General features: G+C 41.0%; 1 protein-coding gene across 1 annotated transcript in view; it reads left to right on the top strand.

Moving 5' to 3' along the window:
* Window positions 1-292: 292 nt before the first annotated feature.
* chek1 (checkpoint kinase 1) overlaps window positions 293-21,856 on the top strand; it is a 36,437-nt gene continuing 14,873 nt past the window's right edge. The window contains exons 1-10 of the mRNA XM_046318171.1: window positions 293-562; window positions 11,191-11,256; window positions 15,595-15,709; window positions 18,140-18,248; window positions 18,360-18,424; window positions 19,046-19,115; window positions 19,209-19,397; window positions 19,660-19,764; window positions 21,025-21,178; window positions 21,592-21,754. Of these exons, the coding sequence (XP_046174127.1) occupies window positions 11,192-11,256; window positions 15,595-15,709; window positions 18,140-18,248; window positions 18,360-18,424; window positions 19,046-19,115; window positions 19,209-19,397; window positions 19,660-19,764; window positions 21,025-21,178; window positions 21,592-21,754 (1,035 nt within the window). The 5' untranslated portion in view covers window positions 293-562; window position 11,191. The remainder of the gene's footprint in view (window positions 563-11,190; window positions 11,257-15,594; window positions 15,710-18,139; window positions 18,249-18,359; window positions 18,425-19,045; window positions 19,116-19,208; window positions 19,398-19,659; window positions 19,765-21,024; window positions 21,179-21,591; window positions 21,755-21,856) is intronic.

Here is a 21,856-nt window from a genome sequence, read left to right as displayed (position 1 = left end):
TATTTAAATAGTGGAGTCGTGTGGTGGGTTTTTAGTGGTAGGGTGTTTGTTTATTGATTAATACATTTATTATTATTATTATTATTATTATTTCAAGCAAAGAATAAGGGAGTTATACGCCAGTCTAGTAGCTGGCGGTAATGCAATATTTATTGGACGCTAAAAGCCTTTAAACCTTATCGAAGAAGAAGATTTGACGCATGCGCAGTTCGGCGTGTTCCTACGCATGAGCTCAGCTCGCTAACTTTGCCATGACATCGCCTACAAGTGTTTTGGGGACTTCTGTTGGAGAAGCAGTTTTAGCTTCATACTGTACTGTCTTTGGAGGTGTCTATCGATGGTACAAACTCTGTGATTGTTACCTCTGCCTTTTCTCTTCTACTTCCGTAAACATACCGTTTACAGGAAGTGACACTATAGTAAATACCACCGGAACGGAAGTCCATGTTGCGCGCCAAATTTGTTGTCGTGTTGCGTTTGACTTCGCTTTCAAGATTTTTAGATAATATATATATTTTTATATAAGTGCTGATAAGGAACCAGGACTGCTAAAAGACTCAAGGTAAACAACACACGGTCATGTGGCCAACACAGACTAGTTTGCGCTTGCTTGACAGGAATTGGGGATTAAAGCCAACGTCAGTAAGGTTTAGACAAAGTGTGGTTTTGTTAATTAACAAAGTAACGTTAACTTGACTAGTTAACGTGTTTGGCAACGCGTATTTTAGCTACCTGGCGCGAATTACAATTATTGTCGATATTGTATCGTTTAATACTTGGGTTAGATTTAATGACTCGGTGCTAGGAAACGCATTTCCTTCTCGCTAATTGGTTGATTCTGGTTCGCGGTATAACGTCACATGTTACGTTCAGAATCTATTGTAGTCAGTCATGTTAACGTTTTGTTTTGGGGACTAGTTGGCTATCTGTCTCTTTAGTTCATTAAAAGCACGGGCTTGGATGGTATACTTATTGGTCATAGTGTGGATAGTCAGTATACTTATTGGTCATAGTGTGGATAGTCAGTATACTTATTGGTCATAGTGTGGATAGTCAGTATACTTATTGGTCATAGTGTGGGTATAGTATGCCAAACGTTCCTGGATGTCTTACTAAATTTGACAAAATACGAAGTATACAAACAGTGGATGCTATTTCTGCACTTTTAGGGCCCATTTTATTGGTCACATACACATGGTTAGCAGATGTTATTGGTCACATACACATGGTTAGCAGATGTTATTGGTCACATACACAAGGTTAGCAGATGTTATTGGTCACATGGTTAGCAGATGTTATTGGTCACATGGTTAGCAGATGTTATTGGTCACATACACATGGTTAGCAGATGTTATTGGTCACATGGTTAGCAGATGTTATTAGTCACATACACATGGTTAGCAGATGTTATTGGTCACATGGTTAGCAGATGTTATTAGTCACATACACATGGTTAGCAGATGTTATTGGTCACATGGTTAGCAGATGTTATTAGTCACATACACATTTACATTTAAGTCATTTAGCAGACGCTCTTATCCAGAGCGACTTACAAATTGGTGCATTCACCTTATGACATCCAGTGGAACAGCCACTTTACAATAGTGCATCTAAATCTTTTAAGGGGGGGAGGAGGGGGTGAGAAGGATTACTTTATCCTATCCTAGGTATTCCTTAAAGAGGTGGGGTTTCAGGTGTCTCCGGAAGGTGGTGATTGACTCCGCTGTCCTGGCGTCGTGAGGGAGTTTGTTCCACCATTGGGGAGCCAGATGTTATTGGTCACATACACATGGTTAGCAGATGTTATTGGTCACATACACATGGTTAGCAGATGTTATTGGTCACATACACATGGTTAGCAGATGTTATTGGTCACATACACATGGTTAGCAGATGTTATTGGTCACATACATATGGTTAGCAGATGTTATTGGTCACATACACATGATTAGAAGATGTTATTGGTCACATACACATTGTTATCAGATGTTATTGGTCACATGGTTAGCAGATGTTATTGGTCACATGGTTAGCAGATGTTATTGGTCACATGGTTAGCAGATGTTATTGGTCACATACACATGGTTAGCAGATGTTATTGGTCACATACACATGGTTAGCAGATGTTATTAGTCACATACACATGATTGCAGATGTTATTGGTCACATGGTTAGCAGATGTTATTGGTCACATACACATGGTTAGCAGATGTTAATGGTCACATACACATGGTTAGCAGATGTTATTGGTCACATACACATGATTAGCAGATGTTATTGGTCACATACACACGGTTAGCAGATGTTATTGGTCATACACATGGTTAGCAGATGTTATTGGTCACATACACATGATTAGCAGATGTTATTGGTCACATACACATGATTAGCAGATGTTATTGGTCACATACACATGGTTAGCAGATGTTAATGGTCACATACACATGGTTAGCAGATGTTAATGGTCACATACACATGGTTAACAGATGTTAATGGTCACATACACATGGTTAGCAGATGTTATTGGTCACATGGTTATCAGATGTTATTGGTCACATGGTTAGCAGATGTTATTGGTCACATACACATGGTTAGCAGATGATATTGGTCACATACACATGGTTAGCAGATGTTATTGGTCGCATACACATGATTAGCAGATGTTATTGGTCACATACACATGGTTAGCAGATGTTAATGGTCACATAAACATGGTTAGCAGATGTTATTGGTCACATGGTTAGCAGATGTTATTGGTCACATACACATGGTTAGCAGATGTTATTGGTTACATACACATGGTTAGCAGATGTTATTGGTTACATACACATGGTTAGCAGATGTTATTGGTCACATACACATGGTTAGCAGATGTTAATGGTCACATACACATGGTTAGCAGATGTTATTGGTCACATACACATGATTAGCAGATGTTATTGGTCACATACACACGGTTAGCAGATGTTATTGGTCATACACATGGTTAGCAGATGTTATTGGTCACATACACATGATTAGCAGATGTTATTGGTCACATACACATGATTAGCAGATGTTATTGGTCACATACACATGGTTAGCAGATGTTAATGGTCACATACACATGGTTAGCAGATGTTAATGGTCACATACACATGGTTAACAGATGTTAATGGTCACATACACATGGTTAGCAGATGTTATTGGTCACATGGTTATCAGATGTTATTGGTCACATGGTTAGCAGATGTTATTGGTCACATACACATGGTTAGCAGATGTTATTGGTCACATACACATGGTTAGCAGATGTTATTGGTCACATACACATGATTAGCAGATGTTATTGGTCACATACACATGGTTAGCAGATGTTAATGGTCACATAAACATGGTTAGCAGATGTTATTGGTCACATGGTTAGCAGATGTTATTGGTCACATACACATGGTTAGCAGATGTTATTGGTTACATACACATGGTTAGCAGATGTTATTGGTTACATACACATGGTTAGTAGATGTTATTGGTCACATACACATGGTTAGCAGATGTTAATGGTCACATACACATGGTTAGCAGATGTTATTGGTCACATGGTTAGCAGATGTTATTGGTCACATACACATGGTTAGCAGATGTTAATGGTCACATACACATGGTTAGCAGATGTTATTGGTCACATACACATGGTTAGCAGATGTTAATGGTCACATACACATGGTTAGCAGATGTTATTGGTCACATGGTTAGCAGATGTTATTGGTCACATACACATGGTTAGCAGATGTTAATGGTCACATACACATGGTTAGCAGATGTTATTGGTCACATGGTTAGCAGATGTTATTGGTCACATACACATGGTTGGCAGATGTTAATGGTCACATACACATGGTTAGCAGATGTTATTGGTCACATACACATGGTTAGCAGATGTTAATGGTCACATACACATGGTTAGCAGATGTTATTGGTCACATGGTTAGCAGATGTTATTGGTCACATACACATGGTTAGCAGATGTTAATGGTCACATACACATGGTTAGCAGATGTTATTGGTCACATGGTTAGCAGATGTTATTGGTCACATACACATGGTTAGCAGATGTTAATGGTCACATACACATGGTTAGCAGATGTTATTGGTCACATACACATGGTTAGCAGATGTTAATGGTCACATACACATGGTTAGCAGATGTTATTGGTCACATGGTTAGCAGATGTTATTGGTCACATACACATGGTTAGCAGATGTTAATGGTCACATACACATGGTTAGCAGATGTTAATGGTCACATACACATGGTTAGCAGATGTTAATGGTCACATACACATGGTTAGCAGATGTTAATGGTCACATACACATGGTTAGCAGATGTTAATGGTCACATACACATGGTTAGCAGATGTTAATGGTCACATACACATGGTTAGCAGATGTTAATGGTCACATACACATGGTTAGCAGATGTTAATGGTCACATACACATGGTTAGCAGATGTTAATGGTCACATACACATGGTTAGCAGATGTTATTGGTCACATACACATGGTTAGCAGATGTTAATGGTCACATACACATGGTTAGCAGATGTTATTGGTCACATACACATGGTTAGCAGATGTTAATGGTCACATACACATGGTTAGCAGATGTTATTGGTCACATGGTTAGCAGATGTTATTGGTCACATACACATGGTTAGCAGATGTTAATGGTCACATACACATGGTTAGCAGATGTTATTGGTCACATGGTTAGCAGATGTTATTGGTCACATACACATGGTTAGCAGATGTTAATGGTCACATACACATGGTTAGCAGATGTTATTGGTCACATACACATGGTTAGCAGATGTTAATGGTCACATACACATGGTTAGCAGATGTTATTGGTCACATGGTTAGCAGATGTTATTGGTCACATACACATGGTTAGCAGATGTTAATGGTCACATACACATGGTTAGCAGATGTTAATGGTCACATACACATGGTTAGCAGATGTTAATGGTCACATACACATGGTTAGCAGATGTTAATGGTCATATACACATGGTTAGCAGATGTTAATGGTCACATACACATGGTTAGCAGATGTTAATGGTCACATACACATGGTTAGCAGATGTTAATGGTCACATACACATGGTTAGCAGATGTTAATGGTCACATACACATGGTTAGCAGATGTTAATGGTCACATACACATGGTTAGCAGATGTTAATGGTCACATACACATGGTTAGCAGATGTTAATGGTCACATACACATGGTTAGCAGATGTTAATGGTCACATACACATGGTTAGCAGATGTTAATGGTCACATACACATGGTTAGCAGATGTTAATGGTCACATACACATGGTTAGCAGATGTTAATGGTCACATACACATGGTTAGCAGATGTTAATGGTCACATACACATGGTTAGCAGATGTTATTGGTCACATACACATGGTTAGCAGATGTTAATGGTCACATACACATGGTTAGCAGATGTTATTGGTCACACACATGGTTAGCAGATGTTAATGGTCACATACACATGGTTAGCAGATGTTATTGGTCACATACACATGGTTAGCAGATGTTAATGGTCACATACACATGGTTAGCAGATGTTATTGGTCACATACACATGGTTAGCAGATGTTATTGGTCAGATGTTATTGGTCACATGGTTAGCAGATGTTATTGGTCACATACACATGGTTAGCAGATGTTAATGGTCACATACACATGGTTAGCAGATGTTAATGGTCACATACACATGGTTAGCAGATGTTAATGGTCACATACACATGGTTAGCAGATGTTAATGGTCACATACACATGGTTAGCAGATGTTATTGGTCACATACACATGGTTAGCAGATGTTAATGGTCACATACACATGGTTAGCAGATGTTATTGGTCACATACACATGGTTAGCAGATGTTAATGGTCACATACACATGGTTAGCAGATGTTATTGGTCACATGGTTAGCAGATGTTATTGGTCACATACACATGGTTAGCAGATGTTAATGGTCACATACACATGGTTAGCAGATGTTATTGGTCACATGGTTAGCAGATGTTATTGGTCACATACACATGGTTAGCAGATGTTAATGGTCACATACACATGGTTAGCAGATGTTATTGGTCACATACACATGGTTAGCAGATGTTATTGGTCACATGGTTAGCAGATGTTATTGGTCACATACACATGGTTAGCAGATGTTAATGGTCACATACACATGGTTAGCAGATGTTATTGGTCACATGGTTAGCAGATGTTATTGGTCACATACACATGGTTAGCAGATGTTAATGGTCACATACACATGGTTAGCAGATGTTATTGGTCACATGGTTAGCAGATGTTATTGGTCACATACACATGGTTAGCAGATGTTAATGGTCACATACACATGGTTAGCAGATGTTATTGGTCACATACACATGGTTAGCAGATGTTAATGGTCACATACACATGGTTAGCAGATGTTATTGGTCACATGGTTAGCAGATGTTATTGGTCACATACACATGGTTAGCAGATGTTAATGGTCACATACACATGGTTAGCAGATGTTAATGGTCACATACACATGGTTAGCAGATGTTAATGGTCACATACACATGGTTAGCAGATGTTAATGGTCACATACACATGGTTAGCAGATGTTAATGGTCACATACACATGGTTAGCAGATGTTAATGGTCACATACACATGGTTAGCAGATGTTAATGGTCACATACACATGGTTAGCAGATGTTAATGGTCACATACACATGGTTAGCAGATGTTAATGGTCACATACACATGGTTAGCAGATGTTATTGGTCACATACACATGGTTAGCAGATGTTAATGGTCACATACACATGGTTAGCAGATGTTATTGGTCACATACACATGGTTAGCAGATGTTAATGGTCACATACACATGGTTAGCAGATGTTATTGGTCACATGGTTAGCAGATGTTATTGGTCACATACACATGGTTAGCAGATGTTAATGGTCACATACACATGGTTAGCAGATGTTATTGGTCACATGGTTAGCAGATGTTATTGGTCACATACACATGGTTAGCAGATGTTAATGGTCACATACACATGGTTAGCAGATGTTATTGGTCACATACACATGGTTAGCAGATGTTAATGGTCACATACACATGGTTAGCAGATGTTATTGGTCACATGGTTAGCAGATGTTATTGGTCACATACACATGGGTAGCAGATGTTAATGGTCACATACACATGGTTAGCAGATGTTAATGGTCACATACACATGGTTAGCAGATGTTAATGGTCACATACACATGGTTAGCAGATGTTAATGGTCACATACACATGGTTAGCAGATGTTAATGGTCACATACACATGGTTAGCAGATGTTAATGGTCACATACACATGGTTAGCAGATGTTAATGGTCACATACACATGGTTAGCAGATGTTAATGGTCACATACACATGGTTAGCAGATGTTAATGGTCACATACACATGGTTAGCAGATGTTAATGGTCACATACACATGGTTAGCAGATGTTAATGGTCACATACACATGGTTAGCAGATGTTAATGGTCACATACACATGGTTAGCAGATGTTAATGGTCACATACACATGGTTAGCAGATGTTAATGGTCACATACACATGGTTAGCAGATGTTAATGGTCACATACACATGGTTAGCAGATGTTAATGGTCACATACACATGGTTAGCAGATGTTAATGGTCACATACACATGGTTAGCAGATGTTATTGGTCACATACACATGGTTAGCAGATGTTAATGGTCACATACACATGGTTAGCAGATGTTATTGGTCACACACATGGTTAGCAGATGTTAATGGTCACATACACATGGTTAGCAGATGTTATTGGTCACATACACATGGTTAGCAGATGTTAATGGTCACATACACATGGTTAGCAGATGTTATTGGTCACATACACATGGTTAGCAGATGTTATTGGTCACATGGTTAGCAGATGTTATTGGTCACATGGTTAGCAGATGTTATTGGTCACATACACATGGTTAGCAGATGTTAATGGTCACATACACATGGTTAGCAGATGTTAATGGTCACATACACATGGTTAGCAGATGTTAATGGTCACATACACATGGTTAGCAGATGTTAATGGTCACATACACATGGTTAGCAGATGTTATTGGTCACATACACATGGTTAGCAGATGTTAATGGTCACATACACATGGTTAGCAGATGTTATTGGTCACATACACATGGTTAGCAGATGTTAATGGTCACATACACATGGTTAGCAGATGTTATTGGTCACATGGTTAGCAGATGTTATTGGTCACATACACATGGTTAGCAGATGTTAATGGTCACATACACATGGTTAGCAGATGTTATTGGTCACATGGTTAGCAGATGTTATTGGTCACATACACATGGTTAGCAGATGTTAATGGTCACATACACATGGTTAGCAGATGTTATTGGTCACATACACATGGTTAGCAGATGTTATTGGTCACATGGTTAGCAGATGTTATTGGTCACATACACATGGTTAGCAGATGTTAATGGTCACATACACATGGTTAGCAGATGTTAATGGTCACATACACATGGTTAGCAGATGTTAATGGTCACATACACATGGTTAGCAGATGTTAATGGTCACATACACATGGTTAGCAGATGTTAATGGTCACATACACATGGTTAGCAGATGTTAATGGTCACATACACATGGTTAGCAGATGTTAATGGTCACATACACATGGTTAGCAGATGTTAATGGTCACATACACATGGTTAGCAGATGTTAATGGTCACATACACATGGTTAGCAGATGTTAATGGTCACATACACATGGTTAGCAGATGTTAATGGTCACATACACATGGTTAGCAGATGTTAATGGTCACATACACATGGTTAGCAGATGTTAATGGTCACATACACATGGTTAGCAGATGTTAATGGTCACATACACATGGTTAGCAGATGTTAATGGTCACATACACATGGTTAGCAGATGTTATTGGTCACATACACATGGTTAGCAGATGTTAATGGTCACATACACATGGTTAGCAGATGTTATTGGTCACACACATGGTTAGCAGATGTTAATGGTCACATACACATGGTTAGCAGATGTTATTGGTCACATACACATGGTTAGCAGATGTTAATGGTCACATACACATGGTTAGCAGATGTTATTGGTCACATACACATGGTTAGCAGATGTTATTGGTCACATGGTTAGCAGATGTTATTGGTCACATGGTTAGCAGATGTTATTGGTCACATACACATGGTTAGCAGATGTTAATGGTCACATACACATGGTTAGCAGATGTTAATGGTCACATACACATGGTTAGCAGATGTTAATGGTCACATACACATGGTTAGCAGATGTTAATGGTCACATACACATGGTTAGCAGATGTTAATGGTCACATACACATGGTTAGCAGATGTTATTGGTCACATACACATGGTTAGCAGATGTTAATGGTCACATACACATGGTTAGCAGATGTTATTGGTCACATACACATGGTTAGCAGATGTTAATGGTCACATACACATGGTTAGCAGATGTTATTGGTCACATGGTTAGCAGATGTTATTGGTCACATACACATGGTTAGCAGATGTTAATGGTCACATACACATGGTTAGCAGATGTTATTGGTCACATGGTTAGCAGATGTTATTGGTCACATACACATGGTTAGCAGATGTTAATGGTCACATACACATGGTTAGCAGATGTTATTGGTCACATACACATGGTTAGCAGATGTTATTGGTCACATGGTTAGCAGATGTTATTGGTCACATACACATGGTTAGCAGATGTTAATGGTCACATACACATGGTTAGCAGATGTTAATGGTCACATACACATGGTTAGCAGATGTTAATGGTCACATACACATGGTTAGCAGATGTTAATGGTCACATACACATGGTTAGCAGATGTTAATGGTCACATACACATGGTTAGCAGATGTTAATGGTCACATACACATGGTTAGCAGATGTTAATGGTCACATACACATGGTTAGCAGATGTTAATGGTCACATACACATGGTTAGCAGATGTTAATGGTCACATACACATGGTTAGCAGATGTTAATGGTCACATACACATGGTTAGCAGATGTTAATGGTCACATACACATGGTTAGCAGATGTTAATGGTCACATACACATGGTTAGCAGATGTTAATGGTCACATACACATGGTTAGCAGATGTTAATGGTCACATACACATGGTTAGCAGATGTTAATGGTCACATACACATGGTTAGCAGATGTTAATGGTCACATACACATGGTTAGCAGATGTTAATGGTCACATACACATGGTTAGCAGATGTTAATGGTCACATACACATGGTTAGCAGATGTTAATGGTCACATACACATGGTTAGCAGATGTTATTGGTCACATACACATGGTTAGCAGATGTTAATGGTCACATACACATGGTTAGCAGATGTTATTGGTCACATACACATGGTTAGCAGATGTTAATGGTCACATACACATGGTTAGCAGATGTTATTGGTCACATACACATGGTTAGCAGATGTTATTGTGAGAGTAGCGAACATGTTATGTTGGCTGACAATTTGTTAGTTATGGTATCCTTTTGAACCGCATATCATTACTGCAGTAAAAAAATCAAATCAAATTTTATTTGTCACATACACATGGTTAGCAGATATTAATGCGAGTGTAGCGAAATGCTTGTGCTTCTAGTTCCGACAATGCAGTGATAACCAACAAGTAATCTAACTAACAATTCCAAAACTACTGTCTTATACACAGTGTAAGGGGGGGGGGGGTATGTACCGGTAACCTAACTACATTTTATCGGTTTTATTATTCACATCATTCTTAGGTAACAGAGGTTGCATAGCAACAAGAGTGTTTGTTATGCTATGGTTTGGGTTAGCAAGAGGTTGCATAGCAACAGCATCATCTTCCGGTAGACAGGTGAAGCGCTGGTACACTCAACTGAAAGGATACCGTTCAGATACAGTATACTAAAATGAACTAATAGTATGTAGTATACAGTATGTTAGAATGGGTATTAAAACACAGCTCATGACTTGCTACCAAACATACTTTCTAACGTGTGTGCCACACATGCAGCATGGCGGTACCTTTTGTGCAGGACTGGGACCTGATCCAGACGCTGGGAGAAGGAGCGTATGGAGAGTGAGTACACACACATTGTATGGTTGAGAGGGACGAGGCAAATAAGTCTGGCTGCACAACCGATTGGCAAACGTACTTCAAATTTAGAAATCATGTGACTAAACTGAATAAAAAGTAAACTACACTATGAAACAGATAAAGAATGATAGTAAAAAGCTTTGGAGCACCTTAAATGAAATTTTGGGCAAAAAGGCTAACTCTGCTCCATCATTAATTTAATCAGATGGCTCATTCATCACAAAACCCTCTGATATTGGCAATTACTTCAATTATGTTTTTCATTGGCAAGATTAGCAAATTTAGGCATGGGATGCCAGCAACAACAGCTGACAGACAGTACACTACTGGTCAAAGGTTTTAGAACACCTACTCATTCAAAGGTTTTTCTTTTAGTTTTTACTATTTTCTATATTGTAGAATAATAGTGAAGACAGCAAAACTGAAATAACACACATGGAATGATGTAGTAACCAAACAGTGCTAAACAAATCAAAAATATATTTCATATTTGAGATTCTTCCAATAGCCACCCTTTGCCTTGATGACAGTTTGTACACTCTTGGCATTCTCTGAATCAGCTTCATGAGGTAGTCACCTGGAATGCATTTCAATTAACAGGTCTGCATTAAGTTAATTAGTGGAATTTCTTTCCTTCTTAACCTCTTGCTCCTACCTGGCACGCAGGCGTCCCATCTAGAGCTCTGGAAATGCAAATGCGCTACGCTAAATGCTAATAGTATTAGTTAAAACTCAAACGTTCATTAAAATACACATGCAGGGTATTGAATTAAAGCTACACTCGTTGTGAATCCAGGCAACAAGTCAGATTTTTTAAATGCTTTTCGGCGAAAGCATTAGAAGCTATTATCTGATAGCATGTAACACCCCAAAAGACCCGCAGGGGACGTAAACAAAATAATTAGCATAGTCGGCGCTACACAAACCGCACAAATAAAATATAAAACATTCATTACCTTTGACCATCTTCTTTGTTGGCACTCCTAGATGTCCCATAATCACTATTGGGTCTTTTTTTTCTCGATTAAATCGGTCCATATATAGCCTAGATATCGATCTATGAAGACTGTGTGATAAACGGAAAAAATAGCGTTTCATAACGTAACGTCATTTTTTAAAATTCAAAAAGTCGACGATAAACTTTCACAAAACACTTCGAAGTACTTTTGTAATGCAACTTTAGGTATTAGTAAACGTTAATAAGCGATCAAATTAATCACGAGACGAAGTGTTTTCTATAGGGGTCCGTCTTGAAATACTGTCCGTGTATTTCTCAACCAAAATATCCGGTCGGAGACCTGAAGAAAAAGCCTGTCTCTTGTTCGTTTGACCAAGAAACAAGGAATTGGCAAATGACAAGACTGTTGACATCGTGTGGAAGCTGTAGGTACTGCAACCTCAGCCCTATTTAATGTCTTTCGCCCATAACAATGGGTTGAAGCGGCGGATGGATATATTTTTCCACTTTCAGTGATCAGATTTTCCTGCACTTTTCAATGAAACGCACGTTCTGTTAAAGTCACAGCCGTGATTTAACCAGTTTTATAAACGTCTGAGTGTTTTCTATCCACACATACTAAACATATGCATATACTATATTCCTGGCATGAGTAGCAGGGCGCTGAAATGTTGCGCGATTTTTGACAGAATGTTCGAAAAAGTAGAGGGTCGACTGAAGAGGTTAATTTGTTTGAGCCAATCAGTTGTTGTGACAAGATAGGGGGGTATACAGAAGATAGGGTGTGGTCTTTTTACCAGAGAGTTATTTGGTAAAAGACCAAGCCCATATTATGGCAAGAACAGCTCAAATAAGCAAAGAGAAATGACAGTCCATCATTACTTTAAGACATGAAGTTCAGTCAATATGTAAAAATTCAAGAACTTTGAACTATTCTTCAAGTGCAATTACAACAACCTACAAGCTCTATGATGAAACTGGCTCTCATGAGGACTGCCACAGGGAAGGAAGACCCAGAGTTACCTCTGCTGCAGAGGGCAAGTTCATTAGTTACCAGCCTCAGAAATTGAAGCCCAAATAAATACTTCAGAGTTCAAGTAACAGACACATCTCAACATCAACTGTTCAGAGGACACTGTGTGAATCAGGCCTTCATGGTCAAATTGCTGCAAATACACAACCAATAAGAAGAGACTTGCTTGGGCCATGAACATTTTTACTTTGGTCTGGAGTCCAAATTTGAGATCTGTGGTTCCAACCACCATGTCTTTGTCAGGTGAGGTGTGGGTGAATGGACGATCTCCACAGGTGTATTTTCCACCGTAAAGACTGGAGGAAGAGGTGTGATGGTGTGGGGGGGCTTTGCTGGTGTCACTGCCAGTGATTTATTTAGAATTCAAGGCACACTTAACCAGAATGGCTACCACAGCATGCCACGTTACGCCATCCCATCTGGTTTGGACTTAGTGACCACAGAGTGACTTTGGACTCGGCGACCACAGAGTGGAGGAAAAGCAGCCAACAAGTGCTCAGCATATGTAGGAACTCCTTCAAGATTGTTGGAAAAGCATTCCAGGTGAAGCTGGTTGAGAGAATGCCAAGAGTGTGCAAAACTGTCATCAAGGCAAGGGGTGGCTATTTGAAGAATCTCAAATAATATTTTGATTTCACACTTTTTTTTGTTACTACATGATTCCATATGTGTTATTTCATAGTTTTGATGTCTTTACTATTATTCTACAATGTAGAAAATAGTAAAAAATAAAGAAAAACCCTTGAATGAGTAGGTGTGTCCAAACTCTCTTGAGACACACACACAGGTATTTGGCCAAGGTGTATGTAAACCTCTGACTTTTATATATATATATATATATATATATATATATATATATATATATATATATATATATATTATATTTCAAACACAGGGTGTGTCTATGGAAAAAACTTTGTCCAATTGTTGTGGTTGAATGAAGAATGCTTTTTGTTTTTCTTGCCCTAGCCAACTTGAATGCTAGGTGTCTTTCTGCACACTATCAACAGTAGCCAGCATGTTGCTAGTATGTTCACCATTGAAGTTCTCAGCCAGTAGATTGATTATTTTTGCTTCGGACCGCTTACATGTGCTTTTAATTAAGTCATCGCCTCATGTACTGCTCGAAGTTGAGTTTCGGGAGTGTGGTTGTGCTTGAATGGCCCATCATATTGCTCAAATGCTAATCGCATGACATTTCTGTGTGTAGTCTTCAATGGTAGACTTTGTTGAACTGGAATGCAAAAATGTGTTTACGTTACTGGCCACTGTTTTTACTGGCCCCGGGCTAGCGGGCAATTAATGTCGGACACTGGATGCTAAGCTAGCAGCAGGCAGGCTTCAAGCTAATTCACCGGAGAGCGATATGTAGAGATGTTTATTTCTTCCATCCATCTCCCTGTCTATCAGTCTGTCTGCCCCAGGTTCCTAGTGTGTCTGTGTCTGCCCCAGGTTCCTAGTGTGTCTGTGTCTGCCCCAGGTTCCTAGTGTGTCTGTGTCTGCCCCAGGTTCCTAGTGTGTCTGTGTCTGCCCCAGGTTCCTAGTGTGTCTGTGTCTGCCCCCCAGGTTCCTAGTGTGTCTGTGTCTGCCCCCCAGGTTCCTAGTGTGTCTGTGTCTGCCCCCCAGGTTCCTAGTGTGTCTGTGTCTGCCCCCCGTGTTTCCCAGTGCGGTCTGCCCCCCGTGTTTCCCAGTGCGGTCTGCCCCCCGTGTTTCCCAGTGCGGTCTGCCCCCGTGTTTCCCAGTGAGGTCTGCCCCCTGTGTTTCCCAGTGCGGTCTGCCCCCGTGTTTCCCAGTGCCTCCTCCCCCCGTGTTTCCCAGTGCGGTCTGCCCCCGTGTTTCCCAGTGCGGTCTGCACCCCGTGTTTCCCAGTGCGGTCTGCCCCCGTGTTTCCCAGTGCGGTCTGCCCCCCGTGTTTCCCAGTGCGGTCTGCCCCCGTGTTTCCCAGTGCGGCCTGCCCCCGTGTTTCCCAGTGTCCCCCGTTCCCCCAGTGTGTGTTGTCGTCCCCCCCCCCCCCCCCCCCCCCCCGTGTTTCCAACTGTGTTCGTCCGCTGCCTGGTGTTTCCCAGGTAGACAATGCTCGCCAATGGTAAGATAATTGGTAAGATGCCACCTCTTCAAGGACCAAGTGTTCAGTTTGAGATTTAGCCTATGACTGTGGTGGATAGACCTTAATCGCCCTCTAGTGGTCATACTTAATAGGACCATGTTCTGCATTGTGAATTTCTGAGAAAAAAAAAGATCTCGTTCTATTGTTTTTTTCTTGTTCTGTTTTTTAATTTTATTTGTCTCTTTCCTAGTGTGTGTGATACTCATGGTGTGTGTGTCTCAGGGTGAGGCTGCTGGTGAACAGACAGACAGGAGAGGCTGTAGCGGTGAAGGTTATTGATACGTCTCAGGGGAAGGAGTGTTCTGAGAACGTCAAGAAAGAGATCTGCATAAACAAGGTACTTATCTGACTGTCTGGTATGTCTGGTCAAAGTAGCCAACCTTTGCCTTGATGACAGCTTTGCACACTCATGACCTTCCATGAGCGTGGTATTTATTTTTGAACTCAAATCAATGAGCACAATCACTCCTCCATGACAACACAATCATAAACAGAGTAAGGGTGAATCCAAGTCCTATTCCTTAAGGTTTTAATTTATTTAACTAGGCAAGTCAGTTAAGAACAAATTCTTATTTACAATGACGGCCTACCAGGGAACAGTGAGTTAACTGCCTGTTCAGGGACAGAACGCAGATTTTTACCTTGTCAGCTCGGGGATTTGATGTAGCAACCTTTCTGTTACTGGCCCACTAGGCTACCTGCCGGGTTTTAGGGGTATAACATTTATTGGAATGACTGTAATTCTGATAGACTTAGCTTTTTAATGAAAAGAGAATTTAATCATATTACTATCTGTAGTAGAAAGCAATGGGTTAGAAGAAGCCTACATAACCAACCCATAAAGTAACATTTAACATCCATATGGCCAGCTATGTAAGCTTTAACATTGCAGGATAAATCAATAGATGTTGTTCAATTGGTAACATACATTTGTCTTCTTCTAATGCCTCTTAAAGGGGAAAGTAATCTAAAAGTAACTGAATTTGATCAGATTATGTTACTGAGTTTGGGTAATCTAAAAGTTACATTACTGATTACAATTTTGGACAGGTAATTGTAACTGATTACATTTAGAAAGTAACCTACCCAACCCTGGTCAGGCATACCTGTCTGTCCGTCTGTCAATCTGGACGGCTTTGACTTAGAATACGTGGACAACTCCAAATACTTAGGTCTCTGGTTAGACTGTAAACTCTCCTTCCAGACCCATATCAAACATCTCCAATCCAAAGTTAAATCTAGAATTGGCTTCCTATTTCGCAACAAAGCATCCTTCACTCATGCTGCCAAACATACCCTTGTAAAACTGACCATCCTACCAATCCTCGACTTTGGCGATGTCATTTTCAAAATAGCCTCCAATACTGTACTCAACAAATTGGATGCAGTCTATCACAGTGCAATCCGTTTTGTCACCAAAGCCCCATATACTACCCACCATTGCGACCTGTACGCTCTCGTTGGCTGGCCCTCGCTTCATACTTGTCGCCAAACCCACTGGCTCCATGTCATCTACAAGACCCTGCTAGGTAAAGTCCCCCCTTATCTCAGCTCGCTGGTCACCATAGCATCTCCCACCTGTAGCACACGCTCCAGCAGGTATATCTCTCTAGTCACCCCCAAAACCAATTCTTTCTTTGGCCGCCTCTCCTTCCAGTTCTCTGCTGCCAATGACTGGAACGAACTACAAAAATCTCTGAAACTGGAAACACTTATCTCCCTCACTAGCTTTAAGCACCAACTGTCAGAGCATCTTACAGATTACTGCACCTGTACATAGCCCACCTATAATTTAGCCCAAACAACTACCTATTTCCCAACTGTATTTAATTTATTTATTTATTTTGCTCCTTTGCACCCCATTATTTTTATTTCTACTTTGCACATTCTTCCATTGCACATCTACCATTCCAGTGTTTTACTTGCTATATTGTATTTACTTTGCCACCATGGCCTTTTTTGCCTTTACCTCCCTTCTTACCTCATTTGCTCACATTGTATATAGACTTGTTTATACTGTATTATTGACCGTATGTTTGTTTTACTCCATGTGTAACTCTGTGTCGTTGTATCTTTCGAACTGCCCTGCTTTATCTTGGCCAGGTCGCAATTGTAAACGAGAACTTGTTCTCAACTTGCCTACCTGGTTAAATAAAGGTGAAATAAGAAATAAAAAAATAAAAAATAAAATGTATTTATATAGCCCTTCGTACATCAGCTGATATCTCAAAGTGCTGCACAGAAACCCAGCCTAAAACCCCAAACAGTAAGCAATGCAGGTGTTGAAGCACGTTGGCTAGGAAAAACTCCCTAGAAAGGCCAAAACCTAGGAAGAAACCTAGAGAAGAACCAGGCTTTGAGGGGTGGCCAGTCCTCTTCTGGCTGTGCCGGGTGGAGATTATAACAGAACATGGCCAAGATGTTCAAACTTTCATAGATAACCAGCAGGGCCAAATAATAATCACAGTGGTTGTAGAGTGTGCAAGAGGTCAGCACCTCATGAGTAAATGTCAGTTGGGTTTTCATAGCCGAGCATTCAGAGGTTGAGACAGCAGGTACAAAAGAGAGAGGGTAGAAAACAGCAGGTCTAGTATGCCTACCTATCTCTGTCTGCCTACCTGTCCTGTCTGACTGTCTTTGTCGTTTATTTATCATCTGAAAAATATATATATTGGTCATTGATTAAAATGTATTTTTTTAAATCGATGACCAGCATGTCATTTTTTTTGCTTTCTCGTGGATTTCTTGGTTGTGTGTTTTGTTACAGGTTCTGTCCCACTCTAACGTAGTGCGTTTCTTCGGCCACCGGAGGGAGGGGCCGACTGTCTATCTGTTCCTGGAGTACTGCAGCGGTGGAGAGCTATTCGACAGGATTGGTGAGACTGACAGAGCCAGCAGCCAATCACAACAATGAGATTGGTAGATTGAATCCTATCACAGGCTGGGGGTCATCTAAAACTTTAAAAAACTACTTCTCTCTCTCTCAGAGCCTGATTTGGGGATGCCAGAGAGAGAAGCTCACAGGTTTTTCCAGCAGTTGATGGCAGCTGTGGTGAGTGACAGTTATCTAGGAGGATTAGAGGTCGGGGTTAAAGGGTCTACACACGTTAGGGAGTTGTTGCAATGTCCTTTTTGTCAATACGCTCCGGCATTCGATGTTATTCTGTGCTACCTGAAAAGTGAAACGTGCCATATCATTCTTTGCGTAGCTGTGAGGGTAGTGTTGTCGCTTGGTTCCTTGATCTATATGCTATTCATTATAGTAGCAGATACAATCTCAGGAGGACGGTCACGTGCGCTAGCAAGGCAGAGGTCCCGAGTTCACACCAGGTATTCTCTGAATCGGGAGGAAGTGGTACTCCCGAAGCAATCAGCATAATGTCCTTTACATAGGCCTAGCTATTCTTTAAGTATGCAGGGGCACTAGAGGTCGGGTTCACTAGAGTAGACTTGCAGTCTTGATCATCCATGGTCTTCTGCAGCTCAGTTGGTAGAGCGCTTGGGGTTTGATTCCCGGGACCACCCATATGTAAAATGTAATTTTAGATAAAAGCATCTGTTAAATGGCATATAATAGATTTAATATCTCTCTCTTCCCCCACGTGCGCTCTCTCTCTCGCTCTCTCTCGCTCGCTCTCTTTCCCATGCTCCCTCTCCCCCGCTCTCTCTCTAGGAATATCTCCACAGTGTAGGTATCACCCACAGAGACATCAAGCCCGAGAACATTCTCCTGGATGACAAAGGTGTGTGTTTTGACTGAGTGTGTGCTAGTTATGCTCATTTTACTTTGACATAATGGTGTATACTTCTTCTTGTTCTGCTACTTGTTTGTGTAGACAACCTGAAGTTGTCAGACTTCGGTCTAGCTACGATGTTCCGTCACCGTGGGCGAGAGCGGCGTCTGAACAGGCTGTGTGGAACGCTTCCGTACGTCGCGCCTGAGCTGCTCAGCAAATTAGAGTTCAACGCTCAACCAGCTGACGTCTGGGCCTGTGGCATCGTCCTCACCGCCATGTTGGCTGGAGGTAAGGCTGTTGTGTGTAAACTTAAATACCACAAGGTTCCAGTTTAACAAAGTTTACTCAATCGTATTCGTACAATACATGGTTGCCATTGCACTCAGGCCAGATTCATGGACAACGAGACTCCTGCGCAGGCACACTAACGGAGTCATGGCACCCTAATAACAGAAATATAGGGACACTTAAAATATGAGCTTAACAGTTTGTGTGACATTGGAAAGTTGCTCTGGAACCTTTGTGTGTGACAGTGTTGCTATGGTTACAGAGTTGCCGTGGGACCAGCCCAGCGAGAGCTGCCAGGAATATTCTGATTGGCTGCAGAAGAAGACCTACCTCTCCCCCTGGAAGAAGATTAAACACACACCCCTCAGTAAGACCCTCCCCCTCCCAGTAAGACACTGAAACTACTATAGGTCAGTCTAGAACAGTGTCTGTGTTGTCTAAACTACTACAGGTCAGTCTAGAAGTTTGTCTGTGTGTAGTTATAACTAGCGATTATGATTGATTTAAGTTTAATGCTAGCTGGCTTCTTACTGAATTACTGTTAACCGTAAGGTTGCAAGATTGAATCCCTGAGCTGACAAGGTAAAAATCTGTCGTTCGGCCACTGAACAAGGCAGTTAACCCACCGTTCCTAGGCCGTCATTGAAAATAAGAATGTGGTCTTAACTGACTTGCCTAGTTAAATAATGGTGTAAAAAAAAAAAAAATCGGACAAATCGGTGTCCAAAAATACAGATTTCCGATTGTTATAGAAAATTGAAATCGGCCCCAATTAATCGGGCCAAATTAATCGGCCATTCCGATTAATCGGTCGACCTCTAGTGTAGGCATTTGTTAATGTTGTAAATTACTATTGTAGCTGGAAAAGTTTTTTAAAATGGAATATCTGCATAGGCGTACAGAGGCCGATTATTAGCAACTATCACTCCTGTGTTCCAGTGGCATGTTGTTAGCTAATCCAAGTTTATCATTTTAAAAGGCAGGAGTCCTTTTGGTAGGCCGTCATTGTAAATAAGTATTTGTTCTTAACTGACTTGCCAACTTAAAGAATAACACCCCCGCTAAACACCAGTCTCAACGTCAACAGTGAAGAGGTGACTCCGGGATGCTGACCTTCTAGGCAGAGTTGCAAAGAAAAAGTCATATCTCAGACTGGCCAATAAAAATATTAAGATGTGCAAGAGAACACATTGGAACAGAGGAATTCTGTCTCGAAGGCCAGCATCCCGGAGTCGCCTCTTCACTGTTGGAGTTGAGACTGTTGTTTTGCGGGTACTAATTAATGAAGCTGCCTGTTGAGGACTTGTGAGGTGTCTCTTTCTCAACCAAGACACTTGTCCTCTTGCTCAGTTGTGCTCCGTGGCCTCACTCTTTCTATTCTGGTTAGAGCCAGTTTGTGCTGTTCTGTACACAGCGTTGTATGAGATCTTCAGTGTCTACACTGTATTTCTGATCAATTTGATGTTATTTTAATGGAAAAAAATAGCTTTTCTTTCAAACACAAGGACATTTCTAATTGACCCAAAATTTGAGTGCGTGACACACACACCAATAGATAGAACCGATACATGTACGTCTAAACTCCACGGTTTTATATATATACTTTTATTTATTGATGTGGGTTTAGGCCTCCTATCTAAACTACTCCAGGCCTTGCCAGAAGAGAGGCTGTCTATCTCTGATCTCAAGACCGACCCATGGTTCAGTCAGACCTTCACACCCTTAGCCTCTCACAACAAACTACTACTCTCTGACAGACTACTACTACACAGGAACAACAGGTGGGTTCTTTTATAACTGTTATTATTTGTGTGTGTGTGTCTAGTGGTGTTTGTGTCTAAAGTTGCTACGGGCGGCAGGAAACCTAGTGCATTGGGCCAGTCACTGAACAGTTGCTAGTTCGAATCCCAGAGCAAACAATGTAGAATTTGCCGATGTGCTCTTGAGCAAGACACTTAACCCTAATTTATCGCCGTTGATAGTGGCAGACCCTGGCTGTGACCCCACTCTCCGAGGGTGTCTCGGGAGTTGGGAGCAGCGGATTAAGTGTGTGTGTGTGTGTGTGTGTGTGTGTGTGTGTGTGTGTGTGTGTGTGTGTGTGTGTGTGTGTGTGTGTGTGTGTGTGTGTGTGTGTGTGTGTGTGTGTGTGTGTGTGTGTGTGTGTGTGTGTGTGTGTGTGTGTGTGTGTGTGTAGTGATAGGGTGCAGTTCTCCAGCTCCCAGCCAGACCCAGCGCTCGGTGTGTGGGAGGGAAGTGTGTGTGTCGGAGTGCAAGACCAGGTCAGCTTCTCTCAGCCGGCCAGACCAGACAACATGCTGCTGGGGAGTCAACTACTGGGCACGCCTGGAGCCAGCCAGGTACCACACTGTATACGTACACACTAGTGTTGCACGGTATACTGAACTTTGGTCCTTTTTATATTCGAGAACATTGAATTTAGATACTTCTGTCAAAATGTC

Source organism: Oncorhynchus gorbuscha, linkage group LG20 (genome assembly GCF_021184085.1).
Source record: "Oncorhynchus gorbuscha isolate QuinsamMale2020 ecotype Even-year linkage group LG20, OgorEven_v1.0, whole genome shotgun sequence".
Taxonomy (NCBI): Eukaryota; Metazoa; Chordata; class Actinopteri; order Salmoniformes; family Salmonidae; genus Oncorhynchus; species Oncorhynchus gorbuscha.
Note: the sequence above shows the minus strand (reverse complement) of the source record. Positions and strands in the feature narration are given on the sequence as shown.